The sequence below is a fragment of the Papio anubis genome, chromosome 16 (genome assembly GCF_008728515.1).
Source record: "Papio anubis isolate 15944 chromosome 16, Panubis1.0, whole genome shotgun sequence".
NCBI classification, from domain to species: Eukaryota; Metazoa; Chordata; class Mammalia; order Primates; family Cercopithecidae; genus Papio; species Papio anubis.
The window spans coordinates 26513316-26530743 of record NC_044991.1 but is presented as its reverse complement, the minus strand read 5'-3'; the positions used below and the strand labels follow the sequence as shown (position 1 = coordinate 26530743).

The window sequence follows — 17428 nt, the reverse complement described above, 5'->3', positions numbered from 1 at the left end:
CTTGCCCTGTGCCCATAAAAGTGGCATTTCCTTAAATAGACCAGAACCTTAATAACTATTTAAAGAGCATGTGGTATTTGGGAGTATATTTTATGGCCCTTAATTAAACTTCAAACAAATTAAAACATTTAGAGATCTTTTATGACATATTTTTAATCTTTTTTGTGGAGATTTGTATAATCTCTTGGCTTTCACATCCCACCCTAAGGCCACAGACAGAAGGCAGGGTCAGATCTACAGTTGGGGTTTCCATCCTTGGTCAAAAAGCAGTGAGTGGAAACCACCCAGCCAGTCCCTTGGAGGGGCAAAGCTGTCAGGAGTCTTTATGAGGGTAGAAAGGACACCAAATGGCACTGTGAAACAGGCCCTGTCTGTCCCCTGTCACATCTCTTAGTCGACATTTCCTGGATGAAGGACGTGTGCCCTTAGGAGAAAATGGGGCGCAGAGCTTCTTGTTTGAGTCTGTGCAGAGGCCGTTTTGAAAGTTTGTTCTGGCACATGTCATCTCTCTTGTTTTGTCCACCCTAATCCAAACATGGAATTATCTCTAAAATGACCTGAAAAAACTAAATGCAAAATCTGAATTCATCAGTAAGAAACTTGCATTATAATTAGTAAGTAATATGTTTTCTATGTCTCTAAGAAGAAAAAAATTAACCTTTTAAAAATAATAGAGAGATTGGCACCGTTGCCCATGAATAGTGAACAATAGAAATTCCTTCCATTAGTGTGCGTTTTCCCCTTTAATAAGTGTGAGTTTTGGCTTTAAGAATAGTTTACTTTAAAGGGCTCTGCTGGCCTCCACCAGAAGCTGTTTCTGTAAGAATCAGGATATAAGTGCAGAGTGGAAGGCCCTTGACCCTCCAGCCCCTCCGCTCTTCAGCAAAACATAAATGGCCTTCTCTCAGAGGGAAACCCCTGGAAGATAAGGACTTTCCTTACGCACTGAAAGCGCCACTTTTACAAAATAGAAATGCCGTTTCTAGGCAAGCTCTGTGAAATAAACTTGTAAGAAGGGATATCTGTGAAAGTTGTAACGCCATTATAGCTCATCTAATTTCATGCTCTTCTGGCTTCTGAAAATTTGATTTGCGAGGCACGCGCCCAGAGTCCCAGCTACTTGGGCAGCTGAGGCAGGAGGAACCCTTCAGCCCAGGAGTTCAAGCCCAGCCTGGGCAACATAATGAGAGACTCCCTCTCTTTTTTAAAAAGCACACAGAACTGATTTGTGACTGCTCTTCTCTTTATTCGCCATTGCTCCTAATGCTTCATGGCAACTCATATGTTTCTAACTGCAGGAGATTGGAAGTCCTTGTGGCCTCTCCACATCACTGCTGCATTGACCACTCTCTCCTGTTTTAAATACACTCTTCCTTTGCCTTCCGGTTTTTTTCCCCCAACCCCCCGGCCCTTCCCTGTGTTCCATTAAAAGCTGTTCTTCTCAGCATGGCCATTACTTGTTGGAGCTCTGAGGGGCTGGATCCGAGGCCTCCTTCTTGCTTATGGCCTACTGTGACCATCCCTAGGGGATCCCACACAGGACTCTGATGATGCTGCACTTTCTGTCTCTCTGCACTGCTCCTCTGACTCACGTGTCAGTACCACCAAGCAAGCACCTTTGGTTTTCTCCAAGGTATCTTGAACTCAAGGTGACAAAAACACACCCCTCATCTGCTCAATGCCCACCTTTCTCCAGTGAGCTCTGCCCCTGTGAAGGCCACCACCAGCGTCTGGTTCTGCCCACAGAAGCCAAAGGCCCATCCCGAGCACTGCATGTGCTATCCCTCCTCATAGCCAGTCTGTTGCCGAGTCTAGTCTGCTTTAGCTGCCAAGTATCTCCGGAGCACTCCTTCTCCCACCCACCACTCCAGCCCAACCTGATATGGACCTCTGCAGCCACTGACCAGCTGGCCTCTGACTTTCCTCCCCCTGCTCCTGGCTGTTCTTCTGACCCCAGTCCAGCCACACTTCCCTTTAAACCTCCTTGAGCCCTGGCCCATGTCAAGTCCGCGTGTCAGCCCTGTCCAACAAGATGCCTACCCAGGACACCCCAGGTGAGGACTCATTGAGTGTGCAAATGAGTCCTCAAAAAGAGCAGCCCATCCCCAGGCCCTCTGCCCTTTCCCACAGGCTGTCCCTAGATTTGTGGCCATGGCCACGTCCACCTGTGGATTCCATGCTGGGGCCACAGATTTTAGGGTGTCGCTGTGTCTCCTGCTCTCCAAGGTGGAGTTTCCCTGTTACTGTTAGTGGAAGAACACGACTCCAGGCCCTTCATTCTTCTGTTTGTATGCCAATCCCAAGAAGACCTTTGCAGGCCTGCAGAAAACACATCCACACACTGGGCGGCCATGGCCCTCCTGTCAGGATGGAAAGCTCTGCCTCATGGCATCCAAATGGCTTTGAAACAAGTGATTGTAGAGCATGTTTCCTACCATTGTGTTTTGAGTGAGAACTTCCAGCAGTTGGGATTTCAAGCTAGTTTGTTATCTGAGTTCCTCATCCAAACCCCCTTAGAGAGAAGGGGAGAGGGAGGGAAGGAAGGAACCACATACCAGGGCACTGGTATTGCTCCATGTGCAGCAACACACGGAGCAGTGGAGGCAGGTGGACGTTTACAGGTCACATGAATATGATAAGGGTCAGCAGAATTGTGGCCACTGCCCAAGAGCAAGGCTCCAGGAAGGAGCAGCCTAGGGACATTCTCAGTGATTCCGTTGCGTATTGGTGTTCTGGTTTGGACTCATGCCATCTGCAACACAGCAGCTATCTCCTCTAAAGTAAGCAAACTAAACCCTAAAAATACCTTACAGGCCGGGCACGGTGGCTCATGCCTGTAATCCCAACGTTTTGGGAGGCCGAGGCGGGCAGATCACCTGAGGTTAGGAGTTTGAGACCAGCCTGACCAAATGGTGAAACCTCATCTCTACTAAAAATACAAAAATTAGCCGGGCATGGTGGTGGGCGCCTGTAATCCCAGCTACTCAGGAGGCTGAAGCAGAGAATTGCTTAAATCCGGGAGGCGGAGCTTGCATTGAGCCGAGATCTCGCCACAGCACTCCAGCCTGGGCAATAGTGCGAGACTCTGTCTCAAAAAAAAAAAAAAAAAAAAAAAATACCTTACATGTGTAAAGCACATCACAGTTTCAGAAAGGGTTGAGGACTCATCATCTTGTGTGGGCTGAGATTTGCACACCCGCCTCACTGAAGTCCAAGAGAGCCAGGGTGGTATGCCCAGGAAGTGTCAAACCTGGCTCAAACCCCTGCCCCCAAGTTTCATACTAGTGGTGATGAGTTGTTTTTATCCAAGACATAAAAGCTTTAGCTTTTTTCCTCAATTGCCAAGAAGATCCAGGGTGACTTTAGCCTTCCTGGGAAGGTAGGGATCACAAGTTCCAGGGGCCACCAATCCGCAGGCAGATTCACCTGCCTGTACCTGTTGCCACCTTAGAAAGCAACAGAAAATTTAGTTCCAGACCTCATGCGGATGGAGACAGCACCAGGCTGCTCCCAGGCTCTTCTGTGGGGTCCAGGCATGGAGCAGAGGCATGAGGGACAGATGGCAAGAGGCAGGTCTGGGGGCCGCCTGCAGACACTTGATGAGGGCCCCAGGATCAGGGGAGGAGTGCTAAGCAGGCAGTAGGGAAGGCAGGGCAGGAACCCTTGCCTCAAGCATCCTGTGAGCAGTACCTCACTGTCATTCTCACAGTCATCCAGAGCAGTCTGGAAGGAGGCTGAGGCTCCGAGAGGCCAAGCACAGAGCTGGTCTGTGGGATCATTCGTCTCTCCCTGTGCTCCCCTGGCAGCCCGGAGCCCACTGTGGTCTGGGTTTGGGAATAGCTGGCGGGTTGTATGAGTGGTGGCGGCTGGCAGGTAGGGATTGGAGGAGGCCTCACTGGGTGCTCTTCCCACCTGCGGAACAAGGGTCTTGACTGGCTGAGGAAGGGAGAAGCCATTTCTCTGGTGATTCCATGCGATTTTCTGTTGTTTCATGTGATTCCTCTCCAAGATACTGATCCTGTCATAATATTAACAGGCCGTGGTAGCCATGTGGGGGGGAGCTCCCTGCCTTCCTGCCTGGTGTTCTTGCACCGTGCCTTCCGAAAACCCAGCTTCGTTGTTCTTAGATTTAGTCAATATGACTTCATTAGCAGTTAGGCTTCTCAGCCTGGAACATTTCAAACCACGCAACAGCCAGTGATGTTGGGAGCAGAGGGTTGCAGGCTTCTTCCTCACTTCCCTGGAGGAACCCGTTTTTCAGAGCCTGGCTCATTCTCCCCACATGATCTCTTTGGATGCGGGAGGAGGCAGAGCGGCCAGCAGGCACTCAGGCTTCACTTGGACTCCCTACTTTCTGGCTTCCAGCTTATCACGTAGGGTGCCTTGGAGCCATGTGGAGCAGCCTGGCCTGGCTGCCCTCCAGCCCACCAAGGGTTAAGGGAGGTGGGGCCCCCAGCCAGCCGCCTTTTTGGGCTTTAGTTGTATTGATAGGAAATTTCTGTTGTCAGGTACTCAAACGTGAACTTTCTCAGCCTGGAACTGAAGGAGCCATTGTTTTCCTCCGGTTCAGGTCACTGTGGCATGCTTTGTAAATGAAGCCTCTCTTCCCAGAGGTTCCAGGTGGGGCAGGGGTGCTGGAGCAGCAGCTTCTTCCCCGGCATGGTGTTGGGTTTATCTTGAGGAAGTGGAGGGGGAAGGCTGGGGTTCCCACAGCCAGGCGGATGGGACACAGGAGCCTCTGCCTCCAGGCGCTGTGAGGCAGTGAGGCCAGGCACGTCCGCGACCCTGCCAGAGCTGCCTGCATTTCAGGGAGCAGAAGGGGCGGCTGCGGCAGGAAGTGAAGATTTGTTTTCCTCCAGAAGTGAATGTGACCTCTGAGGGCCAGGCGCTGCCATTGGCCTCACACAGAGCTCCACACATTATTGAGAAGCTTCCTGGCCCCCTCTCCCTGCCAGGATGCCTCTTTCATCAACCGCTTAGTCCCTTAAACCTGGCTCTTTTTTTAGTACCTTTGATAGACTTTTTCCTTTGCATTTTGAGCAAGGGGACCTTGCATTTTCGTTTTGTGGTGGGCCCTGCCAGTTATGGAGCAAGTGAGTCCCAGCCCATTCTCCATGTCTTGCATACTTCATTCCTGCCTCTTCTCCATACCCCAATTCTAGACTGACTTCACTGTGGAAAGGTGCACAGAGCATTAGGAAATCTTACCTAGACGACTAAAGGAAAGCAGGCCCATCCTCCTATAATACACCTCACTTTGAATGATCCCATAGACCCGCTCTGTGGCCTGGGTGAGCGTCTTGGCCTCTTGGAGCCTCACCCTCCTTCCAGACTGCTCTGGGTGACTGTGAGAGTGAAAGTGAGTACTGCTCACAGGATACCTGGGGCAAGGGTTCCTGTCCTGTCCTGTCTTCCCTGCCGCCTGCCTAGCGCTCCCCTCGGTCCTAGTTTCCTCCGTAAAGAGCTGCTTTCTGAGATTCCGATGAGATCAAAGAGATGAGATTGCATGCGTGTGCATGTGTTCAGGGGTCTTCAGTCAGCAGTAACTGTCAAGCCCTGTTTGCCACAAGGCACCTTCTTTATTAGGTCTTCAGAACCCTTTATGGGGTGGTAACTGTTAAATCATGGCCAGAGCAGAGAGCCACATGGAGGGCGGGCCAGGCCTCTTGGGAATGTAGCAGGTCTTACTCTCAGAACTGCGTCTTCGTGGCCAGAAAGTGTGAGGACTACTACTGAGGCAGAGAGGATTCTCACCTGGGCCAGGTATTTGGGGAGGGCTGATGATGTCAGTGAATGACTGGTGGCACACTCTGAGGTAGCCAGATCAGACTGTTGGTACACCAGCCACCACAGGCTTGCTGCCACCTTCCCCTGCGACTCTTGGCAGGTTTGCATTTCCTTGTTCCTTAATCTGGTCACTTTCCTCACAGCAGTTTATAACAGTGTCTCTGGGTCGTATCAGAGAAGCTGGAAGCAGCAGATGGTCAGGTTAATGAGAGGAAATGGCCTATGAAAGTAACTCTTGGTGCTGCTGTCCTTTGGAAGGCTCATGCTTTGCACAGCCACTGGAGCGTTCTGGGTACGTGCAGTCAGGAGCCAGACAATAAATACATTTTGATGATGCAGGTGATGAGAAGTCAGCCTCATGCTCCTCCACGTGGTCTGCTGCTTTGTGAGGACACCCGCCTAGAGCTGTGAGGCTGGACTGATGGTCTCCCTTGCGGGGGCGGCCTGCCCAGCCTGCTTTACTTGGGTCCTCACTGGGTCGGACACATCCTTGCAGTTCCGAGCCTGGGTTCCCATGGCCTCCACCTGCCCCTGTCTCTGAGCCACAGGTCCCTGACTTGGTGTTAGGTCCTAACAGTATATAAAGAGGGGTCAGGATTCATAAAGTGCTTTTGTAAGCTTTGTAAGACTCTATACAGATATAGTTAATAATATAATGATAATCATAGTGTTAATGTTGTTCTGTGAATCACTCATTCCCGGGAGGAGGATAAAATGCTCCCCAGGAGCTGGACGGTTTGCCTTGAATAGTAAAATCTGGGCTTTCTCTGTCACCTAGGAGGCTGGCTCTTGGTGCAGTTGAAGGTGGCGTAAAATAATGAAAGTAGGACAGGGTGGTGGGGAGGTGTTCTTTTTCAGCTTGTGGTGTCTGCATAAAGTATTAATTAGGAAATTTGAAATGTGTAGATTCATCTTCATAAGGACTCTTGCAAATAAGGGTAAAGGCTACATACCAGCTGAATTGCAGGATATTTTATATGATAAAATACTCTGGGCCAGGCAAGGTGGACTGCACCTGTAATCCCAGCACTTTGGGAGGCTGAGGTGGGAGGCTTGAGCCCAGGAGTTCAAGGCTGCAGTGAGCTATGATTATGCCACTGCACTCCAGCCTGGAGACAGAGTGAGATCCTATCTCTTTAAAACCTAATAATAAAGGCCGGGTGCAGTGGCTCAGGCCTGTAATCCCAGCACTTTGGGAGGCCGAGGCGGGTGGATCACGAAGAGATCAAGACCATCCTGGCTAACACGGTGAAACCCCGTCTCTAATAAAAAATACAAAAAATTAGCTGGACGTGGTGCTGGGCGCCTGTAGTCCCAGCTACTTGGGAGGCTGAGGCAGGAGAACAGCGTGAACCCGGGAGGCGGAGCTTGCAGTGAGCCGAGATTGCGCCACTGCACTCCAGCCTGGGTGACAGAGCGAGACTCTGTCTCAAAAAAAAAGAAAAGTAAAAATAAAATCTGAATTATGTATTCCTTTTATAGTTACAAATACTTTAAAATGTGGAATAAGGTGCCCTTTAAAAGAAAGTCAAGGCTGGGTACAGTGGCTCATGCATGTAATCTCACTGCTTTGGAGGCTGAGGCGAGATTGCTTGAGCTCGGGAGTTTCAGACCAGCCTAGGTGACATAGCAAAACCCCATCTCTACAAAAAAATAAACAGAATTAGCTGGATGCAGTAGCACGTACCAGCCTGTAGTCCCAGCCACTCAGGAGGCTGAGATAGGAGGATTGCTTAACCCTGGGAGGTCGTCAAGGCCGCAGTGAGCCAACTCCACTCCAGCTTGGGTGACAGAGAGACCCTGTCTCAAAAAATTTTTAAAAGTCGAGGTGGTTCCCCAAGAGTTGGCATGGAGAGCACACAGCCAGCCTTAACTGGCTCCTAATGCAAGATGGGGGCAGTCAGATGGTGACAGCTTCAAGTTACAGAGGTGTTTTGGTTTGTGGTTTGTGTGTTTTTTCGGAGATGGGGGATCTCACTGTGGTGGCAGGCTGGGGTGTAATGGCTGTTCACAGGCACAGTCATACCATGCTGCAGCCCTGAACTCCTGGGCTCAAGGGATCCTCCTGCCTCAGCCTCCTGAGTAGCTAGGACCACAGGCACGTGCCTAGCAGCAAAGTGCAGAGGTTTTTGATGAACTGCAAGTCTTTGCTTAGAGTCCCTGATCTGGGATGTCAGGCTGAGTCATAACTTTTCTTAACAGAACAGCCCTGCCCCACTCCCATGCCCCATGCTCCTCCCTGGCAGAGTTGAGGCCACAGCCTGCAGGGCTGAGGAGCCCTGTACGCATCCCACCTCCCCATACCAGATTCTAACAAGACCAACTCACAGAGGATCAAGGCATTTAATCAGACCAATAAATTGCCTCATCAAAGACATCTTTAAGCGAACCTGTATTTTCAGATAACTTTTTTTAACCACGAGTGTGTGGTGGGGTACACTACAGCAGTCTCCAGTACATGTGGTGCGTGGCCTGGACCAGTGCTCAGGGGGCCATGTTGTCGCTCTCGGCTTCTCACCATCCATCAGAGCAGGTGTCGTTGCAATGAAAAGGGCAGAAGGTATCTTCATGTGTGGGCACACTTTGAGATACACCCTGACTTGGAGGATCTTTTACGTGCTTCAACAACCAATGGAGAATGAGTTGTATTTTAATACATGGTGCTTTAAAGGTCATTGATTACTGGCAGGGCGTGGTGGCTCACTCCTGTAATCCCAGCACTTTGGGAGGCTGAGGTGGGCGGATCATGAGGTCAAGAAATTGAGACCATCCTGGCTTACACGGTGAAACCCTGTCTCTACTAAAAATACAACAACCACAAAAAAAATAGCCGGGTATGGTGGCACGTGCCTGTAGTCCCAGCTACTCGGGAGGCTGAGGCAGGAGAAATCACTTGAACCCGGGAGGTGGAGGTTGTAGTGAGCCGAGATCACGCCACTGCACTCCAACCTGGCAACAGAGTGAGACTCCATCTCAAACAAACCAAAAAAAAAAAAAAAAAAAGGGTCATTGATTACCACCCATGTCCTCTGGTCTGTACTGTCACCCCAACAGGTCATGGTAGAGGCCAGCTTCAGCAGCCTAGGGGCCTCTCTTTGTATGCAACAACTAGTAAGTCAGCAAGACGCCACGTGTTATACCAGGCCCAGGCGTGACCATGCAGGGGCAGCCATCTACAGCTGGTGGGTGGGACGGGTTGGGGAGTCATAGGTACCAGGTAGCCCTTGGACATGCCCGCCCTGCCCTGGGTTTGGTTTTGTGTTTTGGAGGCCATGCAGGATATGAGGCCTCCTGTGTCCTCCTTGGCATCTCCTAAGAGGATCCTAGCATGTGTTGGTTACATGTTTTTCTTCCTTTCCTTCAGAATATTGACATTACAAACTTTAGCAGCAGCTGGAACGATGGGCTGGCTTTCTGTGCCCTCCTGCATACGTATCTCCCTGCCCACATTCCATATCAAGAACTGAACAGCCAGGATAAGGTAAGCCATGGAGGGCCAGCTCCTGGCACCCACCTCACAGGGTTGGAGGGCTGAGAACCAAGGGCAGTGCCTGCCATCAGCAGGTCACATGCCACAGCGCTGGCTTGCGATTGCCTCGTGCCAGCTGGGTCTTATTCTGGATCAGGTCATTCATGCTGAGCCCACCAGTCCCTGACCCACCTTGTGTGGAGTATTTGGTTGGTTCAGAATTCCCCAAGCGATATCATTCCTGGTGGGAGCAGCCAGTCGTTCCTGAGTGACTACATTTAGGATGAAGAGCTTCACCAGGAGGGGGCCAAGAAGGCAGGAGTAGTCAGGCAGTGCTCCTGCCTTCTTGGCAGGGCTGACCAGGCCAGGCCAGCCTCCTGCCACCTTGAGGAGGGCTGTCACTCCATGGCCCATTCTGCATTGTGGGCCTTAGAACTGGCAAGAAACACCAACCCTGTGCACTCCAGGGCATGGGGACAGGGTCAGGGAGAAGCCCTGCCCAGACGGCCATTGGAGAGGATCCAGGCCTGCAGCTCCCGCCCCAGTCCCCTGCTTCCCCCATGTCAGCCCCCAGCTCTGCAGACAAGCCTTGAAGATCCCTGTGGGGGAAGCTCATTTGATGAGTGTTCCTAACTAGCTTTTGGGGGCACTTGTTCAGGCGCCATAGCATTGGTGCGTCAGAAGTGGGATTCTTCAGGAGTGAGGAAAGAACAGGTGTTGGTGGGTCACTCTGCAGCAGGTCGGGAGGGGAGGGTGGCTGGGCCTAGTGCAGGGTACTTGCTGCAGACGCAGAAGCTCAGGCTCCCAGCGTAGGTTTGTTGTGGCATCAGGTAGAGGTAAGTGTGCATCTGTCCCAGGCCGTTGTGGAGACCACGTGACTTTCTCCGTGCCTTGTTCATGCACTCCTGTGACATGGTTTCTTTTACAGAGAAGGAACTTCATGCTGGCTTTCCAGGCAGCTGAAAGTGTTGGCATCAAATCCACACTGGTGAGCCCTTGTGCCCCTAAGTCACTGGCAGGGCCCTCCTTCTGGCTACAAAGAGTTCAGTCCTGTTTAAGCTGAATCCTCGTGGCCGTGGGGTGGTGTGGCTGCCTGATAAAAGGCAGCTACGGGGTGCTCTGGGGCCAAGGGAGGGTCCCATTAAGGGTGGGTGCAGATGTGGGATCTTGCATCCTGGTGCCAGCACTTTATCTCACGTAAAACGCCCTGAGGATCCCCCTGAAAGGGTGGGAGGCCTAAGACCATGAGCCCAGCCAACCTTACCTGGGATGGCTCCTCGCAGTCACTTCTTCCATAAGGGAATCCCTTGGGTCAGAAGAAAAATGTCACATGTTTATAAATCTCGCTGTCAAAAACACCACGCCAGCAGGTCCCTCTGCCTTGTCCATCTAGAGGGAGAGAGCAAGGCAGCTCCCAGCCAAGGCAGGTGGCTTTAGAGGCTCCTGCACTTCCTCGTGATGGTGTGGGGAGCCACTGCTCACAGGACAGAAGTGTGGAAACCCGGCGTGTTCTCAGGTTTAGGCCTCTCACGCTTCTACCTTGCCGAGCCCGACTTCCCGGGAGAAAACACAGCGTCCGAATCCAAAGCCAAAGCTTCTACACCCAGAGACACTTTTATGAAGTAAACTGAGTGCTGCAGCATTGCACGGTACACACAGACCATCAGGGGATGTTCAGAAAGGGCGGAGAGCCCACAGGCCAGACCAAGCCCCAAACAGTCCTAGATCTGGGGCCCTCCAGGGCCACCTCCTCATCCCCGTGCCCCCACCCTAACTTGCAGCAACTGGAGGTGCTGTGAAGAAGCATTTACACCCATGTTCACTCAGAGTGTTCATGCCACAGGTACATCTAAATCCCTGGAAATGTGCTTTTTTTAGGGTGGCCTCTGTTCAACTGTTGTACAGGGAAAAATAAGTTAAATATTTCCCCATTCCTGACTATTTTACAACACGTGTAAAGTTCCGATATATTAAAAAGCAGGCCTTTTTCCCACCCTCAAAAGCTTCTATAGTCAAGATTCTTGGATTGACCAGACAGGTTTTCGTTTTCTGCACCAAGTCACCAAGGGCGCCCTCCTGATCCTGCATGCTCAGTCGCACGTCCTGTGCTCCTCACCCACGGGAAGGGAAGGATCGCTCAGGCCGGCCCCTTGGGACACTCCCCACGCCCTCAGCCGCAGCAGTGTATCACTTTTTGAGGCCTTCTGTCGCATGTTAAAGACTGTGAGACACTGGAGTGGGATGGGGGTGGGTCCACGGTTTCCCAAGTTTGTTTTCCTACAACATCAGTTCACCGGTCACAGGTCACTGGCGTTCAGCAGAGCACAGTCACAGAGCAGAGTCTTGGATGATTTCAGACTGTTGCCCATGGTGAAAGCCATCAGAGTTGGTTCTGGGAACCTCCGACACAGAAAAATTCTCCTAGGCCAGTGCCTGGGGCTGAGAAGGGCTCTCAGAAGGGCCTCCCAAGGAATGGTTTAAGAAAAGAGGCAGGTGCGGGGAGGAGGGAGGAAGTTCCCCCGCCCAGACTGGATGAAACCCCGTTCTGCAGAGCCGTGAGCAGGGAGGCACCTTGCCTGTCGCTCTGGGGCTGGGGTGGGTGGCCTGGGTACAATGCTGATGCCCAGGGAGGAGGTGCTCTTGACCAAGCTTTAAAAACATGTAATTAGTCCTAGAAAATCTTTCAAGGCCCCATCCAACCCCAGAAGCCCATGTTGCTGTGGCGGAGCCCATTGGGACAGCCTGGAGGTGACCTGCAGTTCTAACCAAGCCTCTTCCTTGTCTGTCAGGACATTAATGAAATGGTACGGACTGAACGGCCCGATTGGCAGAACGTGATGCTGTACGTGACGGCGATCTACAAGTACTTTGAAACCTGAGCATGCTGGGAGGAGCCGCCCCAATAGTGGGGGGTACCCCTCCACAGTGACCGAGCGACACCAACGCCATTAGCTACGCACCCCTGTAAAGCTTCCAGCAACTCCAACTCTGAGCTGCTCCGCAGCGTGTGAGCCTCCAGCTTGGGGCTTCCGTATTGGCAGAACTCAGCCGTGTGGCCCACAGCTCCCACCAGGGCCCCTCCCACATGACCCATCCACTCAGGTCATGTGGGCTCAGCACACATCCCACAGGCCAGTGGCTGCTGGAGTTTTCCTTCTGAAAAGAATATTGAACTACACTAGTGCACCAGGGCACCAAACAAAAAGGGCTTCATGCACAGCTGAACTTGGGAAAAGGATTCAGTTCTGTGGGAAACTCACTGGGGTTGATGAAGGCTCGGCCGTGGCACTTCCTGACTATTGGCTGGGGTGGGTTCCGGCACTGATGAGAACGCAGGAGAGTCAGTGCCTGGCAATTCCCAGCGCCCTGGGCCCTTCACTGTCCTAGTTCGGAGGAGCATGTCACCACAGACGGGTCAGCTGCCCCACACCTGACGGGGCTGTCCCGGCCGACGCAATCCAGGCGTTTTCAGCCTGAGCTAGGAGAGTATCTAGAGGGCGTGGTGCAGGCGTGCCGGGGCTGGGGGTGCTGCTGCTGCTCTCTCGAGGCTGTGCTTTTTGACAGGAAGCAGTCCCACGGTCCCCTTGCCTGGAGACTGCGACCTGTCTTCCAGCCTGGAAGGGGTTTGGAGTCCCAGCTCTGGCTTTAGATTTCTTCATCATAGGGAGTTTTTCTAATTAAGATTTTTGTTTTGTTATGAGCAATACTGGAAAAAGTCGCTCCTGTTCTGTTAGTACCAAAGTTACATTCTTTCAATAAGCATAGACATCTAAACAACATCTGTACGTTAGCATGGTGAGAGCAAGGAATGAAGCAGGAGATAGGAGAAAAGTAAACAACTTTAGGGAGCCCAGGCAGTGTCATTTAAACTCACTGAGTCACTAAGACATCATCCTCCTAGGCCAGAGTTTAAGAAAGTGCCTTAACTCTTCTTGTGAGGGCAGCCACTGCCCTCCATGGCCAAGGCAGGGGCCTCGTTCAGGGCTCAGTGGTTGAATTGTCTCCCGCCACCATGCCTGCCCTCCCCAGCTACTGGGTCCTTGCCCCCCGTGCCCACCCTCCCCAGGTGCTGGGTCCATGCCGTTTGAACCAAAGCCTTATTTAAAGGTGGTCACTGGAGATGCTTTTAGGCTGGAACTCAACAGCTCTTTTTGGGAATAGGGATCTCCCGTGTGCCTAATGCAGCAGCTATTGGTTTGAACAATGTCCAGACAAGACGTGTAGCTTTGAGAATACAACTGTGTGTGGCACCTGCAAAGCACTATGAGGAAGACCAGCCATCAGTGGAAGCGGGTCACTGCCCCACAGACTGGATGCAATGAGGGGCTCCCAGGAGGCCCAGCCAGCCCGACTGTGGGCTGAGGGGTCTGCATTCAAGCACGATGTTCTAGACCAGGAGTTTAACATGCCTGCGTAGCCTAGAATGTGGTTATTAGGAAAGGGGCTGTGTATGTGGGTGCGGCTGCCAGCACACCTGGTCACCAGATGGCCAGGAACTGCCCATCAGCCCTGCCCAGACGTCAGCCTGGGAGCTCAGGCTGCTGCCGCCAGCTGGATACCCTTTGGTGAAATGCCCGTTTTCAGCTAAGGAGAGGCCAGGCAGGCAAAGTCATGCCACAGAGCATAGCAGAGACCCCCGCAGACGCCTGGCCCAGTCGCCCCGTCTGAGTTGTCTTCTTGTTGCTGTTCCTCTGTTGATGGCCAGCTCTGCTATTGGCATGAGCCACTAATGTTCGTGTGAGAATTACTGTTTTTATATGTCTCTCCATTTAGGTGTCCTCAGTTCCCATTTTTGCTCTCATTTGCCTTCACAGAGGCCAGTCCACCTGTCCAGATCCAGCTGACTGGTCATGGTTTGGTTTATTTATTTTGTCCTTTAGGGGCTGTTTTGCCCTAAGAATGAGGGGACTTCCCCGGGTCTGCAGTTCCCAACTTTATCCTTTGCTGGCCATGCGAGCCCAGCCCTGGTGCATCATGGGATGAGGGGGTAGGGATCCCCAGGATCTTCTAGAGGAAGGTGGCCATGGATGGATGGGCTGTATCTGTGTTTTCCCTCTGGGAGTCTCATGGGTCCAGCATCAGGCCTGGGGTCAGCAACAGGGAAAGAGGGTGGGCATGGGGAGGGCCTGGCCCCGCCTATCTAGAGGCTCACCTTGGGCCCCTCCTTGGGGAAGGTTTGCATGCAGAGCTGCAGGGGAGAGGGTTCCAGAAGCATTGCCTTTTGCCTCATCTAATAGGATCCTTAGAACACTGTGGGCTTTAGGAATGACTACAGATGCTCACAGATGTTTAAAGTGACATTTGGAGATGCTCTCAGTCCTGTGGCACCTGGCACGAAGCCTCCAGGAAGCCACTTTGCCTCTTCTCCCTTCAAGCACAAGCTTTACTGCAAAAGGGCCAGTCGCATTTCTATTTCTCTCGATCCCAGGCTTCTGTGGACTAATGATACTTTTAAATGTTGTTCTAGTAAATATTCTTGAATGTATTAAAATGGCTGAAACAACAAGCTTGGGCTTTTCTAGCTTGCCCTCCCCTCCCTGTCGTCCCTCTGGCATCACATAAACCAGAACCCAGCTGCCTCCTGGGACTGGCTGTGGAGAGGAGGGCATCTCTGAGCTAGCCTGTGGCCCTACCCCAAGGCACACTTCCTCGTGTGGGAAGATCCTGACCAGGAGTCCCGGGTGGTCTCCCCTGGGCCACAGCACATCACCATGTGGCCTGGGGCTGTGGGACAGTGAGCCCTGTAACCACTGGGGTTCTGTGACAGATGACAAGACCCCAGAGACCGTGGCAGAGCTGCCCCTAAGAGAGTGGAAGCCCCTACATATCCTGGACACGTGCCTTCCCCAGGGACAAGAGGAGTGTGTCTGGAGGGGTTTTGTTTGTTTCGAGGCATGTATCATCTTGGAAATAATTGTCAGGATGTATAAAATAAGAAGAAAAGTATACTACCCAGAGGCAACCAGATAAACCTTTTTTTCTGTGCATTGTTTTTGTTTTTGAGACGGGGTCAATGACGGCTCACCACAGCCTTAACCTCCAGGGCTCCAGCAATCCTCCTGCCTCAGCCTCCCGAGTAGCTGGGACCACAGGTGTGTGCCACTATCTCCAGCAGGTTGTGTGTGTGTGTGTGTAGAGATGGGCTTTTCGCCGTGTTGCCCAAGCCGGTCTTGCACTTCTGGGCTCAAAGCAATCCTCTTGCCTCTGCCTCCCAGAGCCTTGGGGTTACAGGTGTGAGCCACTACAGTGATTGTGAATGCACTGAGCTGGCCTGGAGAACACTCATCACCTTGTCCACGTCACGTGCAAAAGGCCCATGGTGGTGGTACCTCCTGCATATGAGGGCATGTAGTGAATGCGCTTCCCAGGTAGACTCTCCAGGGTTGGGAGCCCAGCAACTGCCTTGCCCTTGAGTAAGCTGGGCGTTGCGCTATGACCTGCAAGTGCTCATGAGCTGCACCCCTGGGTGCCAACAGCCGCAGGCACCCTGGGGTGGGCAGCGGGCAACAGCTGTAGAGCTGGGAGCTGAGTGTGGAAGGACTGGGGCAGGACTGGGCTTGGATTCAGCTCCTCCCTGCTCAGCAGCCCCTGCGTTGTGTCCTCTGCTGTATGGAGGGGGTTCTCCCCTAGTGGTCAGCAAGCATCTGTGGAGCCTGCTGGGCAGGCCTTGTGTGCAGCGGCCTCCACACGTCAGCAGGGGACCACCGTCCCCACCAGCGCACCTGGGCCTTGTCCTGGGCAGCACAGACTCCGCCGTCCCCAGGAGGGGCAGTCACTCCCAGACCCTACTTGCGGGGCCTGTCCACAGTGCTGCTCCCCTCAATTTGGAGCTGGCTCTGCTGCTCCCCAGGGCAGCACCTCTGGGGAGGGCATCTCTTCTACCTTGACTCAGAGAAACTTCCAGGATCTCTGAGGGGCAGCTTAACAGGTGGAAGGGGGAAGCTTTGAGATTCCAGGGAGAGGAGAGATTCCAGAAGGATCCCTTACACCCCTTCAGCACCCTGAAGGGCGTGCGGGCCTGGGCCCAGATGCCATGCCCTGCCCCAGCAGCCCTGCCTGGCCAGCTCTGTGGCCCCCGCCCCACGGGGCCGGCACTTCCTGCAACCTGGGGGTAGCCTGGGTTCTATTTTAGGTTGTCCCTTAAGTGAGGAACCAGGGCAGACAGAACCGGTCTCTACATGCTCAGAGCCGCTTCCTCATACATCAGATGAGGATAGACTCCTGGGTTGCTCAGATTCGGGGCTCTGGATTCCAGCAAGAGCTTTGACCCCAACAGGTCTGGACCTTACTGGGCATCTACAGGAGGCTGGGCTGGGCACAGGAAAGGACTCCACCTCCCTGGCCTGACTGGCCCCCTCAGGCTGAGAGCGTGTCGGGGGCATCCTGCTGTGAGGCAGGGGGAGGGGTCTGGAGAGACCAGGTGCAGCCTGCCAGTTGACCGCACCAGGCCCAGAGCAGGAGCTGAAAGATCTGGTCTTTTGTCTCCACCCTCCTGTGTGTGTGAGGAAGGGGTGGCAGGGGGTCTGCAGTCTTAAGAGCCAAGCAGAAGGCCGGGCGCGGTGGCTCAAGCCTGTAATCCCAGCACTTTGGGAGGCCAAGACAGGCGGATCACAAGGTCAGGAGATTGATACCATCCTGGCTAACCCGGTGAAACCCCGTCTCTACTAAAAAATACAAAAAACTAGCCGGGCGAGGTGGCAGGCGCCTGTAGTCCCAGCTACTCGGGAGGCTGAGGCAGGAGAATGGCGTAAAGCCGGGAGGCGGAGCTTGCAGTGAGCTGAGATCCGGCCACTGCACTCCAGCCTGGGCGACAGTGAGACTCCGTCTCAAAAAAAAAAAAAAGCCAAGCAGAAAAGAAGGGCCAGGGCAGGCACCCACCAGGTATGAAGCAGATGTGCCCGAGGGGAAGGACAGGCCATCACAGGACTGGGTTGCACCCAAGACTTCTGCCAAGATGAGCACTGAGGAGGAGGCAGGACACAGGTCCTCCCCAGGTCAGCCACCGACACTTGGGATGTGCTGGGGTTGTTTCCATCTCTGCAAAGCGGGGCCCCCTCCTGGGCCCTCCTATCAGGCACCCTCTCTGACATGGGGTACAGAGGCCCGGCGGGTCACGGGGCTGGGGCCACAGGAAGAGTGGGCAGGTGGCTTAGAGCCATCAGGGTGATGAGT

At 53.1% G+C, this 17428-nt stretch overlaps 1 protein-coding gene across 6 annotated transcripts in view; it reads left to right on the top strand.

Annotated features, from left to right (window-relative positions):
* The window catches only part of SPECC1L (sperm antigen with calponin homology and coiled-coil domains 1 like), a 145103-nt gene extending 129860 nt beyond the window's left edge, over nucleotides 1-15243 (top strand). For all 6 annotated transcript variants that reach the window (XM_003905319.4, XM_009216921.2, XM_003905320.3 and 3 more), the window contains 3 exons: nucleotides 9152-9268; nucleotides 10185-10244; nucleotides 12046-15243. In XM_003905319.4, the coding sequence (XP_003905368.1) occupies nucleotides 9152-9268; nucleotides 10185-10244; nucleotides 12046-12135 (267 nt within the window). In that variant the 3' untranslated portion in view covers nucleotides 12136-15243. The remainder of the gene's footprint in view (nucleotides 1-9151; nucleotides 9269-10184; nucleotides 10245-12045) is intronic.
* The last annotated feature ends 2185 nt before the right edge of the window (nucleotides 15244-17428 follow it).